The 21121-nt window shown below is 37.0% G+C and overlaps 1 protein-coding gene across 4 annotated transcripts in view; it reads right to left on the bottom strand.

Moving 5' to 3' along the window:
- LOC150092284 (tyrosine-protein phosphatase Lar-like) overlaps positions 1-21121 on the bottom strand; it is a 1042795-nt gene that overhangs the window by 292787 nt on the left and 728887 nt on the right. For all 4 annotated transcript variants that reach the window (XM_090415047.1, XM_090415048.1, XM_090415049.1 and 1 more), the window contains exon 17: positions 1700-1886. In XM_090415047.1, coding sequence (XP_090271173.1) covers positions 1700-1886 — 187 coding nt within the window. The remainder of the gene's footprint in view (positions 1-1699; positions 1887-21121) is intronic.

Raw genomic sequence — 21121 nt, 5'->3', positions numbered from 1 at the left:
TTCTGATCTTTTGTGACAAACATCTTCTCTCAACCACCTTAAAATGTTGCAGTAGAATTCTGCACTGCTTGTCTAACTGAGTGGGACAAATTCTCAGTGCACAATCCCCTTAATGATTGAAAAAGATGATCAACATGCTCTTTGTCGCTTTTGACTTGCCTTGCCTTCTTCAGTCTTGGGGAATGTGAACTCTTCAACTGTGATGGCTGCTGTTTTGTCTCCAGGTCGCAGCTGTAAACCCAAGTCTTGTCCCCTGTGATCACCCTCGAGATGAAGGTTGGGTCATCAATGGCCTTTTGACCATTGGTGACCAAACGTTTTGTAAATGAACTTGGCAGTGATGCAATGCATGTTTAAATCTCTTGTGATGATCATTTGAGCTGTTCCATATGAAATCTCAAATCTGTCAGTAACTTCAAGGATGGTGATGCATTGATGCATCGACCTGCATGGATGATCTGTCGTTTGTTTTTTGACAATTTTGTGGGTTGTGCTCGTGGACAATCGTCCCACTTTCTCATTGCTCTCCAACGTGGTTCTGCCCTTCTTAAAATGTGAGTGCCACTCAAATACTGAGTTTGGCTTTGGCTTCGTTTCCAAGGGTATCCGTGGCAGATTTTTCCAGTTTTACACAACATTTTACATTTGCCCTTTGTTCTAATTTTGCATTCATGGCAAAATCGCAGAACAGCTCAAACACATGATGAGAACAATGCATGCTACACAAACTCCAGTGCACACAACTCAATGCCACGTAGTAGGCTAACTCAACAATGTCTACACAATTGACATCAAGCACCGTGAGACTATAAGTTGATCTATCGCTGAGTATCCAGCATAGTATGGTTTCTTTTCGATAGGATGTAGCAGAGCCCTGTGTCAGAACAATGGTCACCTGCCTTCTCCTTGATACTGTTCTACTGTTTGCCACTCTCTAATACTTATCCATCATCCACCTTCTGTCAACCATGTCAACAGACACATATCCATTCCTTCACTTAGATTTGTGTAATAGATTTCTGTGCAGTATCCAAAAAATTGTTTTGCAAAAATTAGGCAATATCAAGCTATTGAGTGCAATATTCACTTTATTATAGAAAGTGAGCAATCACTAAGAGTAATTATCACAAAGACTTCATGTGAAGAAATTATTGCACAGGATTTTTAGGCTGATTTGGTAAAAAGATTATTATTATTATTATTATTCAGGCCTCCATGGAGTCAAAAGACTCACCATGGGAGGTCCTTCCTAAGAAACATAAAGTCTATCATACGACTCCTTGACCGTTCTCGCTCTCACCACTCCATCAGGCAATGCATTCCATGGTTCAACCACCCTCCATGCAAAGAAACCACTCCTCACCCTCTTGCTCACAGTTTCCTTTCATAACTTCCAGGGATTGCCCCTTGTCATCACTCCTTCCTGCTGTTCAACCAAGCGAAAGAACTCCCCAGTATCAACCCTATAACCACCTCTCAACAGTTTAAAAGTCTCAATCATATCACCTCTCCTTCTTCTATCCACCAACTCTGCAGTCCACATTCCCTCAGCCAATCCTCATAACTATCATTGTACAGTCATTTAGGAAAGGAACAAAAAAGAACCAAGAGTTAAATAGTGTGATGGATAAGGAAAAAGAATCGATGCCTAAATCATATATCGCTATTTAATTTTGATATAAAGAGGAAAAAAAATTACCTGACAACCTTGCGTGTTTCTGTAGTGTTATGTTCTGAAGGAGTAGATTCTGAAGATTTATGAAACTGGACACCATAATGGGTAATTTGACCATTTCGATATTGTGGGACTGGAGGACCCCAGGATATGACAATAGTAGTTGGACTCTGAAGACGATGGGAAACATTTTGAGGAGGTGCTGTAGGAACTAATTTAAAAGAAAAAGAAATTCAGTTTAATGAGCTTTCAACTAATATTTCATTCAGAATAGAAAATTTTCATAATATAGCAAATCAGGTATATTGCAGAAAACAATAAAAATGAATTGTAGTATTAGATTTTTGTCTAAGAATACTTTATGTCAAAAGCTATCCAATAAATTTCCAATAGATGAAAAACATTATGCACATCATCAAGTGTTATTTAATAGCAAACCAAAAATATTATCCAATATGAAGGCTTTTGTGGTTTAGTAATTCTTCAGTTAATTTTGAAACCAACATATTTCTAAACCAAAAATTTTGGTACCCCCTGATGATGTAATTCTGATGATTTATGAAACTTGTTGGTTTATACTGTCTATTTTATTAAACCTTATACTGTTTATTTGTTGGCTTAAAAATGTGTACTGTATGCTTAAAAATGTGGTCTCAATATTGAAAATTGGCTGAAGGAAATATTATTATTACATGAAACAAATAGGTAAGCTCTTGAGAAACAAGTGTACCTTAATTGAGAAAGAACTGAGGAAGTCAGCAAGTCTGAGCCTGGGATCCATTATTAATGTGAGGAATTGCTGTTCAGAAGACGTCAGAAGAAGATTAGGAATGGTTAAAACAACAGTTAGAGACATGTCTAAAATCTGGAAGGATGGATCTATCTCCATGGGAACAAAGTTGAGGATTTTGGATGCAGTTGTTTTTCCAACAGCAACTTATGGATGTGAGACTTGGAACCTAAAGAAGTCAGATAAGAAAAGGACAGCTGCTTTTGAGATGTGGTGTTACAGAAGGCTGTTGAGGATATCACATACTGAAAGGCAAGCAAATGAACAGGTGCTAAAATATTTTGGACACATTGAAAGAATGGAAGGAGGACTTCAATAATAACAGAGAGTTGAAGCCTCCAGAAAAGCATGCAACAGACTAGATGGTGAGGACTGGTGTGGCACATCACTGAGCATTGGAATAACCATACGGCATGTGAATGCCCAATGAACAGATGATGATGACACTCAAGAAGTCCAAGGACCTCATTGATGGAGGGTGCTCTATAACACACCATCTCCACTACTTAATCCACCAGCTATACATAATGTCATCTACCCAATAGCATCACCACCACTAGTATTTTTTGTCTGTAAATTGTGTGTGTTCTCCTGGCTGATTTACCTGCATGCAGGATGAAACACCCGAGTTTCCAGAAAAAAAAAATAAACTCTGACACCTCCATATGAGAGTGGCTAACTCACCTTCAATTGAAAAAAGCCCATGTAAAGATTCCTCTAGTAACAATGTGAACTGAATTCAGATATTTTCCAATCAAAGGGCACAATGTACTGACGTTCTTCCAGTTGTGCTATGAAGGCACTTAATAGTTCACGAGCATAAATAACATGACAGTGAAGTAAACAGGTAATGAAATTAAGCACAAATTTAGAAAAGATTCAAGCAAATAAAAAAGGCAGCAGAAGGCATACAAGATATGTTCTTTAAAGACCAGATGAACGTGGTATTAAATTTAATGATATTGCAATACAGAAAAAATAAAATAAAAATTCCAGTATTTAACCTAACAGTACATGAGGTATTGTTAAATATGACGTGGCAAAAAAAAAAATAAAGGTAACCCTTATATGACATGCTAGTTAGGTTCCTATAAAATCTTGTGTAGCACAACAACATGTTATATGGACTAAGAACCAGTAAAAAATATTACATTTCAAAAGCTAAGAAACATGCATCATTTTATAACTATTGGAAACTTTATTTTTATTAAAAATAGTAACTGAACTAACTTCTTATAAATTGTGATACATATATGTCAGACAATGAATGCTCGTTTAATTTTCTTCCTTTTTTATTGCTGCTAATGAGAACATTTTTCTCTGTTGTAGAGAGAGAGAGAAATATCTAAGAAATAAAATTACTTGAGTGCTACTTATTTACTTTTGTTATGCACAATTTCACGCTGAAATTTAATTCACAGCACAGAAATTATTCCACTAGTGTTGATTAGAACTAAGTTTAGCAATACATACCTGGAAAATTTATAAATGATTAAATAAAATCCAAAATAACCTTATAAAGAAAGTCATGCAATGTACACTTCAAAGTCACAATTTTTATTAGTATCAAAAAACAGAAATTAAATACAGGAATTAAATAAAAAAATTAAATAGAGGAATTTCCCAATTTATTTATTTATTTTGTTTGTTAGTTTGCATAATGGCTAATGAGTCAACAGTGGAGGCTCGCTATAAAAGGGAAATGTTGAAAAATTACATCCAACATAATAGCATTTCTAAAAAAAAAAAAAAAAAAAAAATACTTTCCTGTATTCTAATATTGGGCACAGCAAGTGTTAGGCAGACAATATACAGCTATGCCTCCAGCATGAAACAAAAATGGCATCAACAAAGCCGAGTGACAACAGAGTGCTTCAAGTCTTACTAAATGCAGACAGACCTCCTGAAGCTTTAAAATTCAGAAGCTACAAAAGGCATATTTTGAAAAAGAAACTATTTGATTTTTGTTGCCAGTTGACTCATTCCAATTGTGGCAAGATCAACAAATCGGCACTCAAACTCCTAAGTAATCTAAACCTGGCAGCCATTTTATAGTCCCTTGAGATCCTCTCTGTTAAACAGTTCCTAAACATTACTGTGTTTGATGCAACCTTCTCAAGTGAAATACTGATGCAACTGAAAGAAAGCTAAAAGCTTTTTTAAATCTGGTGTGGTGTGGGAGTCACAAGTGAACATAGCAGTAGATTTGAGCTGTGCTAAAAAAAGTGTTATTAATTAGTGCATAGCATGGCTTTTTATCGCAAATTATGCTTCATTTTGGTTGAATTCTTTGTTGTTTATATTGTGTTTTGTTATGTGTTTATTTTTACTGCTTCTGCTTCTGAAAAATGACTATACCATGAAGAAATGCACGTTGGCGACGACACATAAAGCTTCAGTACAGCGCTCTGCCTTGGATTTTTTTGCAGTGGATGCGTTGCAAAAATAGCAATACGTATGCACTGAAAAATGTGAAAGATTTGTGAACTACTTGGGCAAATGAAAAAAAAGGAAAGCACTAGTGTATGTGAAAAGTGTCTTAATAGATTAGTGATCAGAAAATGGGAGCAACAGTCAAGACCATAGTATAAGAGCTTAGGCAAGAGTTAGCAAAAATGAAAAGCTTAATGAAACATCTGGGAGAGGATATTAAACATCTAAAGAAGAGATTGGTTGATGAAAATGAGAAGAAGAGAGTTAGTATTATGAAGAAAGAGTCAAACGACAGTCGTATATCACTGTATGGGGAGACTCGATCATTAGAGGTGTGATGACTAATAAAGTGCACAAAACATGCTTTCCTGGTGGAGCAATGAAACAAATAACTAATGCTTGCAGAAAAAAGAAAGACTGAGCATCAAAATTGGTGGTAGTTGTGTGCATAAATGACTTGGTTGAGAAAAAAAAAAGAATGTCGATAGGGGCTTGAGGATGTTGTTGCGGCAGGTAAAGAAAAATGGTGTTGTTGTTGGAAAAGTTGTTAGCATGTTGCCCAGATATGAATAGTGAATTGAGCAGAAGAGAAGACGTAATGAATAGTAAGATGGCTGAGTTGTGTGAGACAAAGGAAATTCAGTTTGTAAACTAAGGAGCAACATTGAAATGGTTTAAAGTTGATGGATTGCATTTGATGAGTTTGGTGTTAGGCATTTAGGAAGTCTATTGTTTTCTGAGAAGGCACAGAATCAAGAATTAATGTAACAAATGATCAGAATCTACCGATGAAGCAGGATAGCAGAGTTAAATGGATTGTATGACAGGAAGAAGATGTGGTTGCAGCAGCACAAGGTGATGGAATACATAAAGGTGAGGATGACACAGGTAGGAATGAAAATCAGGGTCATGATCAGGGAAACAGAAGTGGTCAGGGAAACAGAAGAGAGAGGAGTAGTATAACAACTAGAATAGAGAATGTTAGTGCTAGTTGAATGGCAATTAAAGACACAGGGATTGTTATGTTTGTACACAAATGTAAGGAGTATTTGAAATAAGAGGACTTAGCTTGTTGTATTGATTGAGTCGGTATGCCCAAAGATAATTGGAATAAATGAAACTTGGTTGCCTGAGGAGGATGTGATGTCAGGAATAGAAATAGAAAGATATATAATTTTCTGGAGGATAGAAGTGTGAAAAGAGGAAAGGGGGAGTGCTGTTATTGATTGCAGAGGAATTTTGTCCACAAAGTGTGGAAGTTGATAATATATGCACAGCTTATGAATCTGTGGGGGGGGTGAAATTGAAATTAACACGGGCTAGTATATCTGATAGGATGCTGTTTTAGGCCAAGGAATGTAGATGATACTGATTGTGAGATGTTTAGGCAAATTGGTTTGGGCATGTAAAAAAAAAAGTGATTCAGATGGGAGACTTTAGTTACAGGAATAGAGAATGGAAGGAGGAGATAGCATATAGGAACAAGGAGAGTGAGTTTTTGGAATTCTCGAGAGATAAGTATCTTAAGCAACGTGTCATTGAAGCAACTAGAGGCTTTAATGTTTTGGATTTAGTGATAACTTCACAGGATGTAGTTAATGAGGAATTAACACTGCCAATGGTTTGTGAGAGTGATCATGAGGTATTTGTTTGGGAAGTGCTGAAACAAGAAAAGGTTACTGCCAAAATGGATATATGTGGAAGTATAAAGCAGGTGATTATAGAAAGCTCTGTAGTCAGTCAGCATCATTAGTTGGATAGATGAGCTGAACAGAAAAGATGTTGACAGTGCATGGAAATTCACAAGGCGGTATCTGACACAAGTAATGTATAATTGAATACCGAGGGTTAAGCAAGTAAATAGAGTAGGAGAGACATGGATGAGCAGTGAAATCAAGCAAACTGTATTGACAAAGAAAAGGAGTTACAGGACAGTTGGTGGTGATTTGATTCATGAAGATTATAAAAGTGCAGTCTAGGAATGTGACGAGCATGGTAAAGAAAGAAAAACGCACACTATAAGAGGAGATTGGCTGGTCAGACCAAGGTTAATTCATGGGAATTTTTCTGCTATATGGCAGGCAAGAGAAAGAATAATTATGGCAGGCTGACGCTAGTGGATAGTCATGGCAGAAGAAGAACAGTTGTAAAGGATATACTGGAATTATTGAATGAACATTTTATCAGTGTATATCATACTGGTGTAAATGATGCAGTCCAATATATAGAAGAGAAACAAGTATTAGGAGAATTGGAAGTGAAAAGAATTCAAGGTGTATCAGGTGTTGATTGGGTTAGATGTTAATAAGGCTGTGGGAATGAATGACATATCACCATGTATTCTTAAGGAATGTGTACAACAGTTGGCTATGCCCTTCACCTGATTATTTAATGAAAGTGTTGCAGTGGATAGGGTTCCTAAGGAGTGGAAAGAAGGCAAAATACTACCACTCCAAAGAAGTTTCCAATTATTAACCAGTCTGTATAACTGCAGTTGTGGACAAGTTGTTGGAGAGATTGGTTAGGAATAGAGTACATGACTGGGTTGATGGATATAGCATTCTTTATGATGGGCAGTATGGATTTGTCAAGTGCAGATCCTGTTTTAGCAATTTATTTGCATTTTGTGATAGGTAATGAGTGTGTTAGATAGGGAGAATCATATACACTGATATTCTTGGACTTTGCAAATCAGTTTGATAGATTATCACATGATAAGATGGTGTGAAGCTGCAGAGGATGGGAATAGATAGTAAGTTGGTTAGATGGATCGGAGATTGGCTCTCTGAATAATACCAGCAAGTTGTGTATGATGGAGCAGTCCCTCAAAAAAGGGTGGTAACCAGTGGTGTACCCCAGGGTTGTGTTCTTCTAAAGGATAATTTTAATATAGTAATTTAAAATTTAGAAGAATTTCTAAAACATTAAAATTATAAAATGATATCTTAAGAATCAAGGCCAGAAGCTAGAATAGGAACTATACCCAGTCTATAAGGAATGCAAAGAAAAGATCGAGTCTTCTGACCTAATAAAATAAAATATGCACTATGATAATATATCATAATAATGATAAATCATAATGGTTGGGATGCTGCTTATTAAACAAGGTCAGTAGTTTTCATCAGGGAGCTAAGGAAAACACTAAAATGTCAGTTACTGGAACATCATTTTGGCAGAAATGAGAGAAGCATTTAGAGGGAGTGAAAAAAAGCTAGAAGAAGAATTACAACAATTACAATGATTGAAAAAAATTGGACTAATGAGACAAAGAAGAAGAAGATCAAAACAGATGACTGAGATTTTTTTGAAATGAGGAAAGAAAGCAATATTTTGATTTATTTGCCGAGGAATGCTCTTTTATGAAGAGTGCAGGTCTCATTTTGCAAACATCCAGCATAAATGTCACCTGTCAGATGTTGTGGGTAGGGGTGTGATCCAATCATCTTATAACAGAGCAGACATTTATAAAAAAAACTATACTGGAAAGCAATTTCTCTTTTCTATTGGAATAAGAAAAAAGCCCATAATATGGGAGTTAGTTACTAGTAATTCCCATATTATGGACATATTCATAATGTTGGTTTTATTATAAGTAAACTACCTTATCAGCGATCAAAGTCTAATGATGAAGGTGAGAAGGAGAGTGACATCTACTTAAGGCCCCCAAAATAATAAATTTCACAGATTTGGTGAATATATGATCCATGAGTGTATATTATCTGCCAAACTCTCACACAAGGAACATAGGGGCAAAACATGCACTACAATGGCACCTCATAATGTGCCATCACAGAGGCAAAGTAAAAATTAGTTGGATACTAATACATAAACTGCACGGAACTATTCGAATAACATTTTCCTCCTCATTCATGTTCTGTCATATACAAAATCAGAAATAAGGCATGTCATCAACATTCCTCAGTTCCACTGCCATTACAAAATTCATATATAAAATGAATAACAAAATTCAAGTAAGCTTCATTGAGAAATGTAAATGATATGTTCATGGCTTCTCTCAGTAGTGATATATCCAACTGCATTCTTTGCTGGCCAAAGCATTTTTTTTGGTGCACTGGTTTGCCTACAAACCTGTCTACACCTTCTAAAAAAAATCCTTCAAAATGTTTCTTACATGAGATTTGTACTGCAGGATTTTTCAACTAGAGGACACCTTCCAATTGTGCTATACAGGCACTATGTTTACAGATGGTCTGATGACTTATTCCTGTGGTCATTCCCACACAGAAATGTTTTATGAACATAGGAATGTAATGGAATGAAATAAAAATTAGATGTATGTTTATAAAACATTTCTGTGTGGGAATGACTAGGAATAAGTCATCAGACTATCTGTAAACAATTGGAAGGTGTCTGCTAGTTGAAAAATCCTATAGTACAAATCTCATGTAATAAACACAATAAACATTTTGAAGAATTTTTCAAAGACTTTCCATTTCAAGATATTATAAGTCTTGAAACTCCCTAGAAATGCAGGATTTTATCCCTTTTCAGTAAAAATAAATCAGCAGCGCAGAGCACACATTTGACAGAAAAAGGAAGAGAGGCAGAGGGACGATAAGTGGTTGGTTTGGACTTAGTGGTGCAATGGTGCAAGGATATGGAAAGGGTGAGGAGAAGGAAATAATCATTGGCTGTTCCTGAATAGGAATAGTTTAATAAAGGAGGAATATGATTCTGATACTCAGCTAATTATCATCATCATCTAGAGAGTGAGAAGATTTTTAAGGAGAGAGTTATGGATAATAAAATGCATTGCCAGATGTTGTTAATTAGTTTTAAGGCAGATATGTTATTAGTTGCATAAGACTTCTTGCAAAGAGTCTAGTGAATCTATAGAATTCTCTTGATATAATAATAATAAAATTATAGAAATAGCAAATAATATATAGTTACATATAATGGACTTTATTATTAATATTATTGTTATTATTATAAAGGCACCTCCATAGAGTCCGAAGGCTCATTGTAGGAGACTCAAACTATCCACACAAATTATCGTGCATCTCCTTGAATCCATTAACATACAAAGCACTCGCAATTGACTCGGGTAACCCGTTCTCTAGTCAAGTGCTGAAACATTTCCCCTGCATCAATCCTATAAAACCCTTTAAGTAACTTAAGTGTTTCTATCATATCACCTCTTTCTCGCTTATCAACCAACTTCTGCAATCTATACACCCTAAATCTATCCTCATAGGACACATTCCACTCACCATCTTAGTCACTGGCCTCTTAACCCTTTCCAATGCTTCCTTATCTCCTCAAAAACCAAGGAGACCACACCTGAGCATGGTAATCCAGATATGAACATGTCAAAGCCTTATAAAGGGAAATAACAACTTCCTTATCACTACTTGTTAGTATATTTTCAAACAGCCAAGTAATCTTATGAGCTTTCTAAACTTCAACTCCATGTTTACCACTACCCTTTAAACACCTAGCTTCTTCTATTTCCTGGAGTATAGTTCCATCAATGTGGCTTGTAATCGATTTATCTCACAATGCATACTTTACACTTTTCCACATTAAATTGACATCCATTATTTTTTTCCCAGTGAGAGGGTATTTAAATCATCCTGCAAGCTCTCCACATTGCTTTGATTAACTATTACTCTACTCAATTTTGTATCATTAGCAAACAACTGAACCAGTGTGATATCCATCCCAATTTGTTTTAATTTGCATAACAGAGTTCCATGTAGTATTCTGTCAAATGCCTTTGCAAAATCCAGCAGTATGATTGTGTAGCCATTTCCTTTAACCACTTCAAATGTCACTCTATTATAAAAAGTTAGCAAATTACTAAGGCATGCATGACCAACTCTTCACATAGTCATGCTGCCCCACATAGAGCCCACCTGGTTGGCGGGCTCTATGTGGGGGCATACAAGGCTGGGTGGTTAGCATACAAGCTTCCCAACAACAGGTTGCAGGTTCAAATCCCACTGCTGGCATGGTTGTTTGTGATTATCTAATCTTGGGTACTGCTAAAATAACCTTTGATATGGCACTATATGACCTTTGCCATCCTTGTACTATTAAAACCATAAATTATCATCATCACCCACATCATATTCTATTCCACCCATTCTTGAATTCTCTTTTTCCAGTACTTTTACCACCACTCCTGAGATACTGATTTTTCTATAACTTGCTACTGCAAGTTATAGAATAAAGTTAGAAAATTCCTTATGCAAATTTTCTACAACTCTTTCCACTCCCTTGGAACTACTACTAACTACTGTCACATATGTCACAGTAGTTATCTCACTTGGATGATATATCCTTGCAAAGTGGTAACTCAGTAACTCAACTACTCAACTATTTTATCTGCTTCTGTCACCTTATCGCCATCAGCATCCATTAGGCCGGACTCGTTAGTGTATCTGCTCTCCAGCCAAAAGGCTGTGAGTTCGAATCCCGCAGCGGCCATGGATGTTTATAATTGTCTGTGGAAATACTAGTAATGGTGGGAGATAGATGGCATTGTGCAGTTGCAGTTTGTTGCAGTTTGTTGATTGAGTGGTGAAGACAGAGTTGTAGAGTAGGTGCCCTCCCTCGATGAGTCTCCAAAGACTCATTGAGGGAGGTATCAAGTAATAATAATAATACAATCAAGTAATAATAATAATAATAATTAAGATTATTCTTCCTATTACTTGCCACATAACAAAAGTACTCTTTGGTATTTATTTTAGCCTCCTCAGCTAGTTCCATCTCAAAATCTTATTTTGTCTTCCTAACCATGCCTTTCTTGTCTGACACTTGTACTGTTCATAAGCTTGTCAGTCACCTATATCCTTATACACACTTCACAACATTTTCTTTTTCTAAAGCTCATGCTTAATGATATTACTCATCCATCTGACTTCTACCTGATTAACCCTCCTGACCTTAGGTATACAATTTAATACTGCTTCCTCTAGATGCTTCTTAACTATCTCCCATGCGTTACTATCATCCTTCCCTTACAGAGTATTATACCTTCAAGCTTCCTGCTAAGCTTGTCATAATCACCTGATGGGCGAAAGGATTTATATAAAATGGATGGATTACATTTGAATGGATTTGGTGTGCGTAGACATGAAAAGGTGTTGTCAAATGTGGTGGAAGTGAATGTACAGAACCAGAGAAACTAGAGTTATTAAGGGGGTGGAATTAGATATGCAGATTTTAGGGAGACAGTTGAGTGTGTGAATGTGTGTAATATGCCCAAGCGAGTAGGAAAGACCACAAATCAGAATGGGATAGTTAGTATAAGGCATCAAAATAGGGATGGGACAAATCGGCTTCTTCAGTTCATGTATACAAATGCCAGAAGTATTAGGAACAAGAAGGAAGAATTTTTGGCCTTGGTTGGCACTTCCAGACCACAGGTTATAGGCATTAGTGAAACATGGCTGACAGAAGATGACACAACTAGTGGGATTGAATGTGAGGGGTATGGTGTGTTCAGGAGAGACAGGGAGAATAAAATGGGGGGAGGTGTGTTATTGTTGATAGCGGATGAGCTACAGCCAAGGAGAATAGAAGTGGAACTGCAAGATAGAGATAGGAGCACATCTGTGACTATTTGGTGTGAGATTGAAACTAGAAGAACAAAATATACAGTTGGGTGCTGCTATAGACCAGATGATGGAATAGATGGTGGAGATAGTATGCATAAGCAAATAGAAGAAATGAGTGGAAGGAGGGTAATTATTATGGGAGATTTCAACTATGCTAACATTGATTGGAAGGAGGAGAGGACACATGGGAGGAAGGAATTGGATTTTATGCGGTTATTAAGGGATAACTATCTGCGACAGCATGTAATGGAAAATACTAGGGTTCAGAGAGTGCTTGACCTAGTAACAGCATCTGAGAATTTGGCTGTAACGAATATGACCACGTTGCCACCAATTGGTGAGAGCGATCATAGGGTCTTGACTTGGGAGGTGGCTAAAAGTGTGGAATTTACAATTAAGACAGGGTACATGTGGAATTATCAGGCTGGTAAGTATGACAAGCTTAGGAGATTGATTGGTACAGTGCCATGGCATGTAAAACTGCAAGGGCTAGAAGTTGACAGTGCATGGCAGGTGGTTAAGAGGTGTTTGCATGAAGCAATGGCTGACTGTATACCTAGAGTCCGAATAATAAATCAAGTAGGAGTTAAATGAATGAATAACACCATTAAGCTTGACTGCAAAAAAAGAAACAACTATGAAGGGAATTTAAGGAGAAAGGTGACGGTAGACACATGAAAAGTATAAAGCCCAGGCCAGAAGGGTAACGAGTGTGGTAAGAAAAGCAAAAAAAAAAGGATTACAAAAGAGCATTGGCCATGCAGGTTAAAGACAATCCTAAACAGTTTTTTCGATATGTTGCATGTAGAAGAAAAAATGTATATGGCAGAATGATTTTAAAGAACGCCGATGGTAGGGAGGTAACTGAATCAGTTGATATAGTTGAATTACTGAGCGAGCACTTTGCAAGAGTATATCATCCAGGTGGTGACATTGCAGAAATGAATGAACTAATTATACGGGAATTGTGGTGAATGAGGTGGAGGTGAGAAGTCTATTACAAAACCTCAATGTCAATACATCTGTGGGATTGGATGGTATACCAGCTCGTGACGTACGTGAAGCGGCTAAAGAATTGTCAGTACCCTTGACCATTCTGTTTAATCTGAGTCTCGGGTCTGGGTTAGTCCCGAGGGAGGGGGTGGAAAGAGGGGAAAATAGTTCCAGTGCAAAAAGGAGGTTCCAAGACTGCTGTTGTAAATTACCGACCGATTAGCATATCAGGAATCATTGTCAAGGTATTGGAGAAACTAGTTAAGAGAAGAATACAGGACTGGATAGATGAAAATGAAATATTGTATGGGGGACAACATGGTTTTGTGAGGGGTAGATCATGCCTCAGTAATTTGCTCACGTTTTATAACACAGTAACGACTGAACTGGATAAGGGTAATGCGTTTTCAGTGATTCTACTGGACCTTGCCAAGGCCTTTGATAGGATACCACATGGAACTCTAATCAGTAAACTGGAGCAAATGGGGATGGATATAGGGTTGGTGAGATGGATAGGAGGGTGGTTGATGGAGAGATTCCAGAGAGTGGTTTATTCAGGAGTGGAGTCCAAAAGACAGCTTGTGACTAGTGGTGTGCTGCAGGGTTCTGTTCTTGGACCACTACTTTTCAATTTGTTCATTAACGACATAGGAAAGAATCTGAGAGGAAGTGTTCACTTGTTTGCTGATGATGCAAAGTTGGGTAGAACAATTGCGAGTGCACAGGATGTCAAAATTTTGCAGGATGATTGGATAGTTTGGAAGACTGGGCTAAGGAAAATGGATGTCAATTTAATGTGACAAAGTGTAAGGTTATGCATTTTGGAGTGAAAAGATTAGCAGCAGTATATCACATTGGTGGAACCGTACTCCAGGAGATTGATGAGGCCAGGGATTTGGGAGTGTTGGTGGATATGGAGTTGAAGTTTAGGGGGCACATTGCAAAAGTGGCTAAAACAGCTCATCAAATCACTTGGTTACTGAGAAATACTTTAACGAGCAGAGACAAACAAGTTATTGTTCTTCTATATCGAGCCCTGACAAGACCCCATCTGGCTACTGTGCCCAGATATGGGCACCAGGGTTTCTTCTTGATGGGGAGGAGGTGGAAAGGATCTAGAGACGAGTAACCAAGATGGTGGCAGGTCTGTGGAATGAACCTTATAAGAACAGGTTGAAGATTTGTGGGTTGCAAAAATTGGTTGATAGGCGGAAAAGGTGTGTATGATTGAGACATTCAAATTACTTAAGGATTTCTATAAGATTAATCCAGAAGATATTTTTGAGAAAGGGCTGGTGGTGGGAGGAATAGGGGCCACACATGGAAGCTGGGCAAAAATGTGGTTAACAGGGGTGTTAGAGCTACGTTCTTTACTTGGAGAGTGGTAAATGAGTGGAATAAGCTGCCAGAGTCTGTTGTGGGTGCTATGACCGTGAATGAGTTTAAGGCGAGGTATGATAGATACTGTGTGAAAGACGAACAGTTGTTCTTGACATGATGTTAGGGCCTCCCTTGATGAGTCTGTCGACTCGTTGGAGTTGCCCGTAATAATAATAATAATAATAATAATAATAATAATATATCTCTTCCATGTTTTACAATCTCCCAAGAAAAGTCTGCATGGTCACTTTCCCCAATTGGAGGCAATGTGGCCACATTGGTTATGGATAGCTCATCTGATCCTATGACCAGATCCAACACTCTTGGCACCCTGAATCCCATCCATCACATGCTGCCTCAAGTAATTATCTTTCAGCAGGAGTTTAAATTCTATTTCCCTCATGTCATGTGACCTTTCTTCCTTTCAATCTATATCTTGATAGTTGAAGACTCCCATAATAATCACTCGACCTGCACTCATTGTACTGATTTGCTGATGCATATCTTTAAGATCATCCCCAGAACCCATGGTCGATAGTAGCAACTAACTATATATTTTATCTTATTGGCTTTGATCTCATCATAGACTGCTTCAAACATTTCAAAACACTATTATTTGCATAACAGCTATTATACCTTTCCATATATTAATTAATTACAACTCTGGTAACCCATTCTATTTGTTCACTATGATCAAAAATACTAATCATATGCTTGCCAACCATGCTCATAACCAACTTACAGAGGTGACCTACTGTTCGTTCCCATAGTGTCATATACTAAGAATTTTTTTCTGCATGCGGGTGATACTGGGAATGATTGATATCATTCCCTTTTCTTGCTTCTTGTCAGTCTGTATGTCTAAGCCACCCTATTATATTACCAACTTCATCTCCATTTTCATTTACTCCAATTTATGTAATAGATTTCTGTTATATAAATAAGTGGATGTCCACTTAACATGATACCGGTTACTATGACATTCACATTACTGTGAATTTTATTTTAGTACATGTTAAAGCAAATTTAACTTGCTAATCTGCTTAACTATGATGATTTTCAGAGGTACAGGATTATTACTGCCTAATAGAATGATAAAGATACTTGGGAATAAAGAACTAAATCCTCAAAATGTCACATCATAAAATAAATATTAAACAGAAATGTGCAACCAACTTATTTTTTCACATAGCAAGCAACTATAATAATCTCAGAAAGCTTGGGGAAGGGGGTACTTAAGGGACAAAGCTGTATAACTAAGGGGAGCCCTCTATATAGCTTTAAAGGAATGTGGAGAACCGACCAAGGCTTCTGACCTAATGTCCAATCTTGACCTTCTCATGGTGCACCCTGTTTGGTATCTACATGGTATCAACCTGTTTGGTATCAATGGCCGAGGACACTGGCAATTTGGGATTTAGTGACCAAATTGTATTCTTATTGACTTAAACCAAAATACAAAATGATGGTACAACATGACAAAATTACATGCCGCTGGGGCATCGTCCGGTTAAACAAGGTCCCTGTTGTTTTTGCCAGGGAACCAGAGTAAACAGCGAAAAGTCAGCTACTGGAACAAATCTGAAAACGCACCCCAACTCAACATCACCAGAGTTAAAGATCGGTACTATCAACATAAGAAGCCTGAATGGCAAAGAAATAGAGCTAGCTGAGGAATTAGATAAGTACCAGATCAACATAATAGGTTGACTGAAACAAAAAAGACAAAAAATGGTGAGATCTTTCTGAGCAATAAATACAAAATAAATACTAAATATGAGGCTAATCTTCTTGAATAGTAGGCAGTCTCAAGTAGAGTGATGTGGGCAAATATAAGAATGGGGAACTGGACAATGAGACTTATTTGTGCCTATGGTCCCACAGAAGGTTCTACTAAGGTAGAAGTGTAGGAATTTTTGAGGCTTTAGAGAAAGCAACTGACACAATGAAAAAGGAAAAGTTGGTCTTGTTGGGGATCTAAATAGCAGAGTAGGAAATGATTGTCAGACATACAAAAATATATTGGGAAAATTTAGAGAAAAGAGCAAAGCTAATAATAATGGCAAATATTTGTTGGATTTCTGCTCAGGACATGGACTGGGTATTACTAACACCATGTTCCAACATAAAAATGTGAACCAATTCACATGGAGAGAAGAGGCAAGAAATAAGAAAAGTCTCATTGACTATGTTATTGTTGATAGTGATGTTTTCTCCCTGGTGCAGGACACCAGAGTGTACAGAGGATTTGAAATTGGAAGTGATCACTATTTAGTCTTGAGCAGGATAAAATTGAATTTCATATTGAAAAGAACATGTAAAAAAGTTTTAAAGCGAATAAAAGTTGAGAAGCTCTCAGATGTGAACTGTAGGCTAAAATACACAAAGATTATTGAAGAAAAAAATGAAAGATTTTGAGAACACAAACCAAACTTTGGAGATTTGGCAAGCCATGAAGAAAAATCTGATTGATTCAGCCAGAGAGGCATGCGGTGAGGTTGACTTCAAGGATAGAAAAATCAGAACTCCATGGTGGACACAGGAACTTAAAGAGGCAGTGAAGGAAAAGAAGAAAGCATATCAAAAGTACCTGGCAAATAAGTCAGCTTGTGCTCTTAGAGACAAATGTAAGAAAACTAAACACTGTAAAACAAGCTAAACAAAAGTCATCGGAGGACATTGCCAAGAATATAGAAAATAAATATCAAGAAGGTGGCAAAATATTCTGGAGGTTGTTGAAGAAGCTTAGAAATGGAGGAAAGAGTGCTGTAAAAGGAGTTAGAGATGATAAAGGTGACATGAAAACGGGAGAAAAAGATATCCTTGAAGTATGGAGTAATTACTTTGAAAAATTGCTAAATGAAACAAGCAGTGATAGCATAGTGATAAAAAACACTCAACAGGCATACAGTCAGGAATACATATCCATACTTGAAGCCATCAAAGGCTTGAAATGTGGAAAGGCAAAAGGAGTAGATGAATTTCGACCAGAAATGCTGAAGAAAAGTGGTAGTATAAAAGTCATACAGTGGCTGCACTGCATAGTTCAGAAGGCCTGGAGAGAGGAACAAATTCCCGATGATTGGAGTAGAGCTCTCATAGTGTGTGTCTGTGTTATGATCCATCAAGTCGTTTCCTTCTCCTGGCGACTCCACGAACATACACTGTTCATTCCGATCTGTCCTAGACCATGTCTTTCAGAACTTCCAAGTGCATTCCAGTTGCTTCTTTAACTCCATCCACCCATCTAATTCTTGGTCTTCCTCTTCTCCTGCTTCCATCAACTTTAGCAAGCATCATCTTCTCCAGACTGTCATTTGCTCGCATAATATGTTCAAAGTATGACAATTTTTGCTTGATTATCATAGCTTCAAGGGAGCAATATGGCATTATTCTGTCTATTACTGATTTATTGGTTTGCTTTGCAGTCCATGGTATTCTTAGTAAGTGTCTCCAAACCCATAATTCAAATGCATCTATCTTCTTTTTTTCACTCTTTCTTAGGGTGCAACTTTCACATCTACAGCACCACAGGGAATACCACTGCTTTCACGATTGTGATTTTTGTTGTGAGGCTAATATCTTTATCTTTAAAGATCTTGCTTAAATTTGTCATTGCTTTTTTTCCAAGTAATAATCTTCTTCTAACTTCGGTACAATAACCATTTTTATCAATTCGGGATCCTAGGAACACAAAACTGTTAACTGCTTCCATTTTCTCCCCGTCTACTTCAAAATCATTAAGTTCACATGTTGCCATAACTTTTGTCTTTTTGAGTTTAAGTTTAAGACCACCATATTTAGCATTTTCTTCTTTAACTTTCATAACAAGTTCCTTCAAATCTTCTTTGCATTCTGCTAGCAAGTTGGTATCATCTGCATACCTCAAATTATTAATATTTTTTCACCAATTTTAATTCCAACTGAAGACTCCTCCAGCCCTGCCATTCTTAAAATGTATTCGCTGTACAAGTTAAACAGGCATGGAGATAACATATATCCTTGTCGCACCCATTTACCTATTGTGAAATACTCAGTTTCTCCAAGATCTGTTAGGACAGTAGCTTCTTGTTCATAATAAAGATTCCTCAGAAGGATAATGAAATGCTCTGGGACTTCCATTGTTCTTAACACATTTCCACAGTTTCACATGATCAACAGAGTCAAAAGCCTTGCTATAGTCAAGGTAAGCGTTCTTGTGATATTCCTGTGCTCTTTCTATTTATTATCCATCTCACACATTGGCAATTTGATCCCTTGTTCCTCTGCCTTTTCAAAATCCTGCCTGTTCATCGGGCATTTCTCTCTTCATGAATGATCTTAAGTAAGACTTTACTTGCATGAGGAATCAATGCTATAGTTCTGTAATTTTCGCACTTGCTTGCATCGCCTTCTTCATTAAAGGTATATAAACTGATTTTTTTCCATTCCCTAGGCCATGTAGTTGTGATCCAAATTTGCTGACATAAAGCTGTTAAAATTTTAACTGCCTCTTCTCCCATAGTACCCATATATAAAAAGAGAAATAAAACTGAATGTGAGAATTACAGAGGTATTTCCCTACTGAGTGTTCCTGGTAAGATTTATGCAAGTATACTTGAGAAACAGTTGAGAAGAATTATGGAAGAAAAGCTTGATGAAGAACAAGCTGGATTCAGGCTAAATAGAGGCTGTCAGGATCAGATTTTCACTTTACGACAGATAGTTAAGAAATCATGGGAATATAAGAAAGGTCTGTATTTAAGTTTTGTAGTTCTGGAAAAGGCACTTGACAAGATGCCAAGTGAGAGAAGCTTTTCAAAATGCTACAGTTATATGGTGTCAATGAGGCATTATATCAAGCAATACTTAGTCTTTATTTGAGATGTAAGTCAGCATTTAGAATTGAAGGAAATACAGGAAGGTGGTTTAATGATAAATCTGGTGTGAGACAAGGATGTACATTATCCCCTCTGTTATTCATTATCTATATGGATCACATTATGAAGGAAAGTGGTATTAAACATGATATTAAAATTGGAGATGTTAATGTCAGGTCTTTGCTTTATGCAAACGATGTGATACTTATCAATAAATCCACTACGAGTCTGCAAGATTCCCTGACTAAATTGAATAACTGTTGTAATAGATATGGTATGAAGGTCAGCAATAAAAAGACAAAGACAATGAAAATAGGCAGAATTGTTGAAAATGTCAACTGCATTGTGAATGGAGAACCCGTGGAACAAGTAAAACATTTCAGCTACTTAGGCACGATTTTTAGTGAAGATGGTAAATTAAATATGGAAATAGACAACAGAATCAACAAAGCTGGTATGGTAGGAAGTCAACTGAATAAATTCATATGGAATAAGAGAGAAATTAATCAGAACACTAAATTAGCTGTATACAAGACAGTGTTCAAACCAGTTTTAACTTATGAATCTGAGAGCTGGGTCAGAAGTAAAACACTTAACCAAAGACTAGAGACCGCAGATATGAGAGTCCTGAGAAAGATTAGAGGCATGAACAGATGGCATCAATGGCAATTTCACATTAAAAACGAGGATATAAGGAAAGAACTTGACATTGTCAGCATCCAGGATTGTGTTAGCAGAGCTAATCTCAGGTGGTATGGTCACTTAAACAGAATGGGCGAGGAAAGATTAGCCAAACAAGTGTTCTCTGGCAGGTTGGCAGAAAACCAACCCAGAGGAAGACCAAGATATAGATGGGTTGATAGAAATATAAGATCTGATAATGTTGGAGTCTTGACAAGTAACAGACTGATTTGGAGGAAAATTATAGATAGGAAGTTAGTAATGATTTAAATTTTTCATGTAGTACTATCATATCCTGTACACCCCTTGAGAGTATATGGCAGGAATTTGATGATGATGACAAGACAGTGTTCAAACCAATTTTAACTTATGGATCTGAGAGCTGGGTTAGAAGTAAAACATTTGACCAAAGAGACTACAGACCGCAGATATGAGAGTCCTGAGAAAGATTAGAGGCATGAACAGATGGTATCAATGGCAATATCATATTAAAAAGAAGGATATTATTATTAAGAGAGACCTCTAGGGAGTCAGAGACTAATCTTGACATTGTCAGCATTTAGGAATGCATTAGCAGAGCTAATCTCAGGTGGTATGGTCACTTAAACAGAATGGGAGAAGAAAGATAAGCAAAACAAGTGTTCTCTGCCAGGATGGTAGGAAAAAGACCAAGATATAGGTGGATTGACACAGCAAAAAATGCCTTAGAAGATAGAAATAT

The sequence above is a fragment of the Typopeltis vanoorti genome, chromosome 26 (assembly GCF_054136105.1).
Source record: "Typopeltis vanoorti isolate ZY-2024b chromosome 26, IOZ_Tvanoo_1.0, whole genome shotgun sequence".
NCBI lineage: Eukaryota > Metazoa > Arthropoda > Arachnida > Uropygi > Thelyphonidae > Typopeltis > Typopeltis vanoorti.
This window is presented reverse-complemented; position numbering and strand designations above follow the sequence as displayed.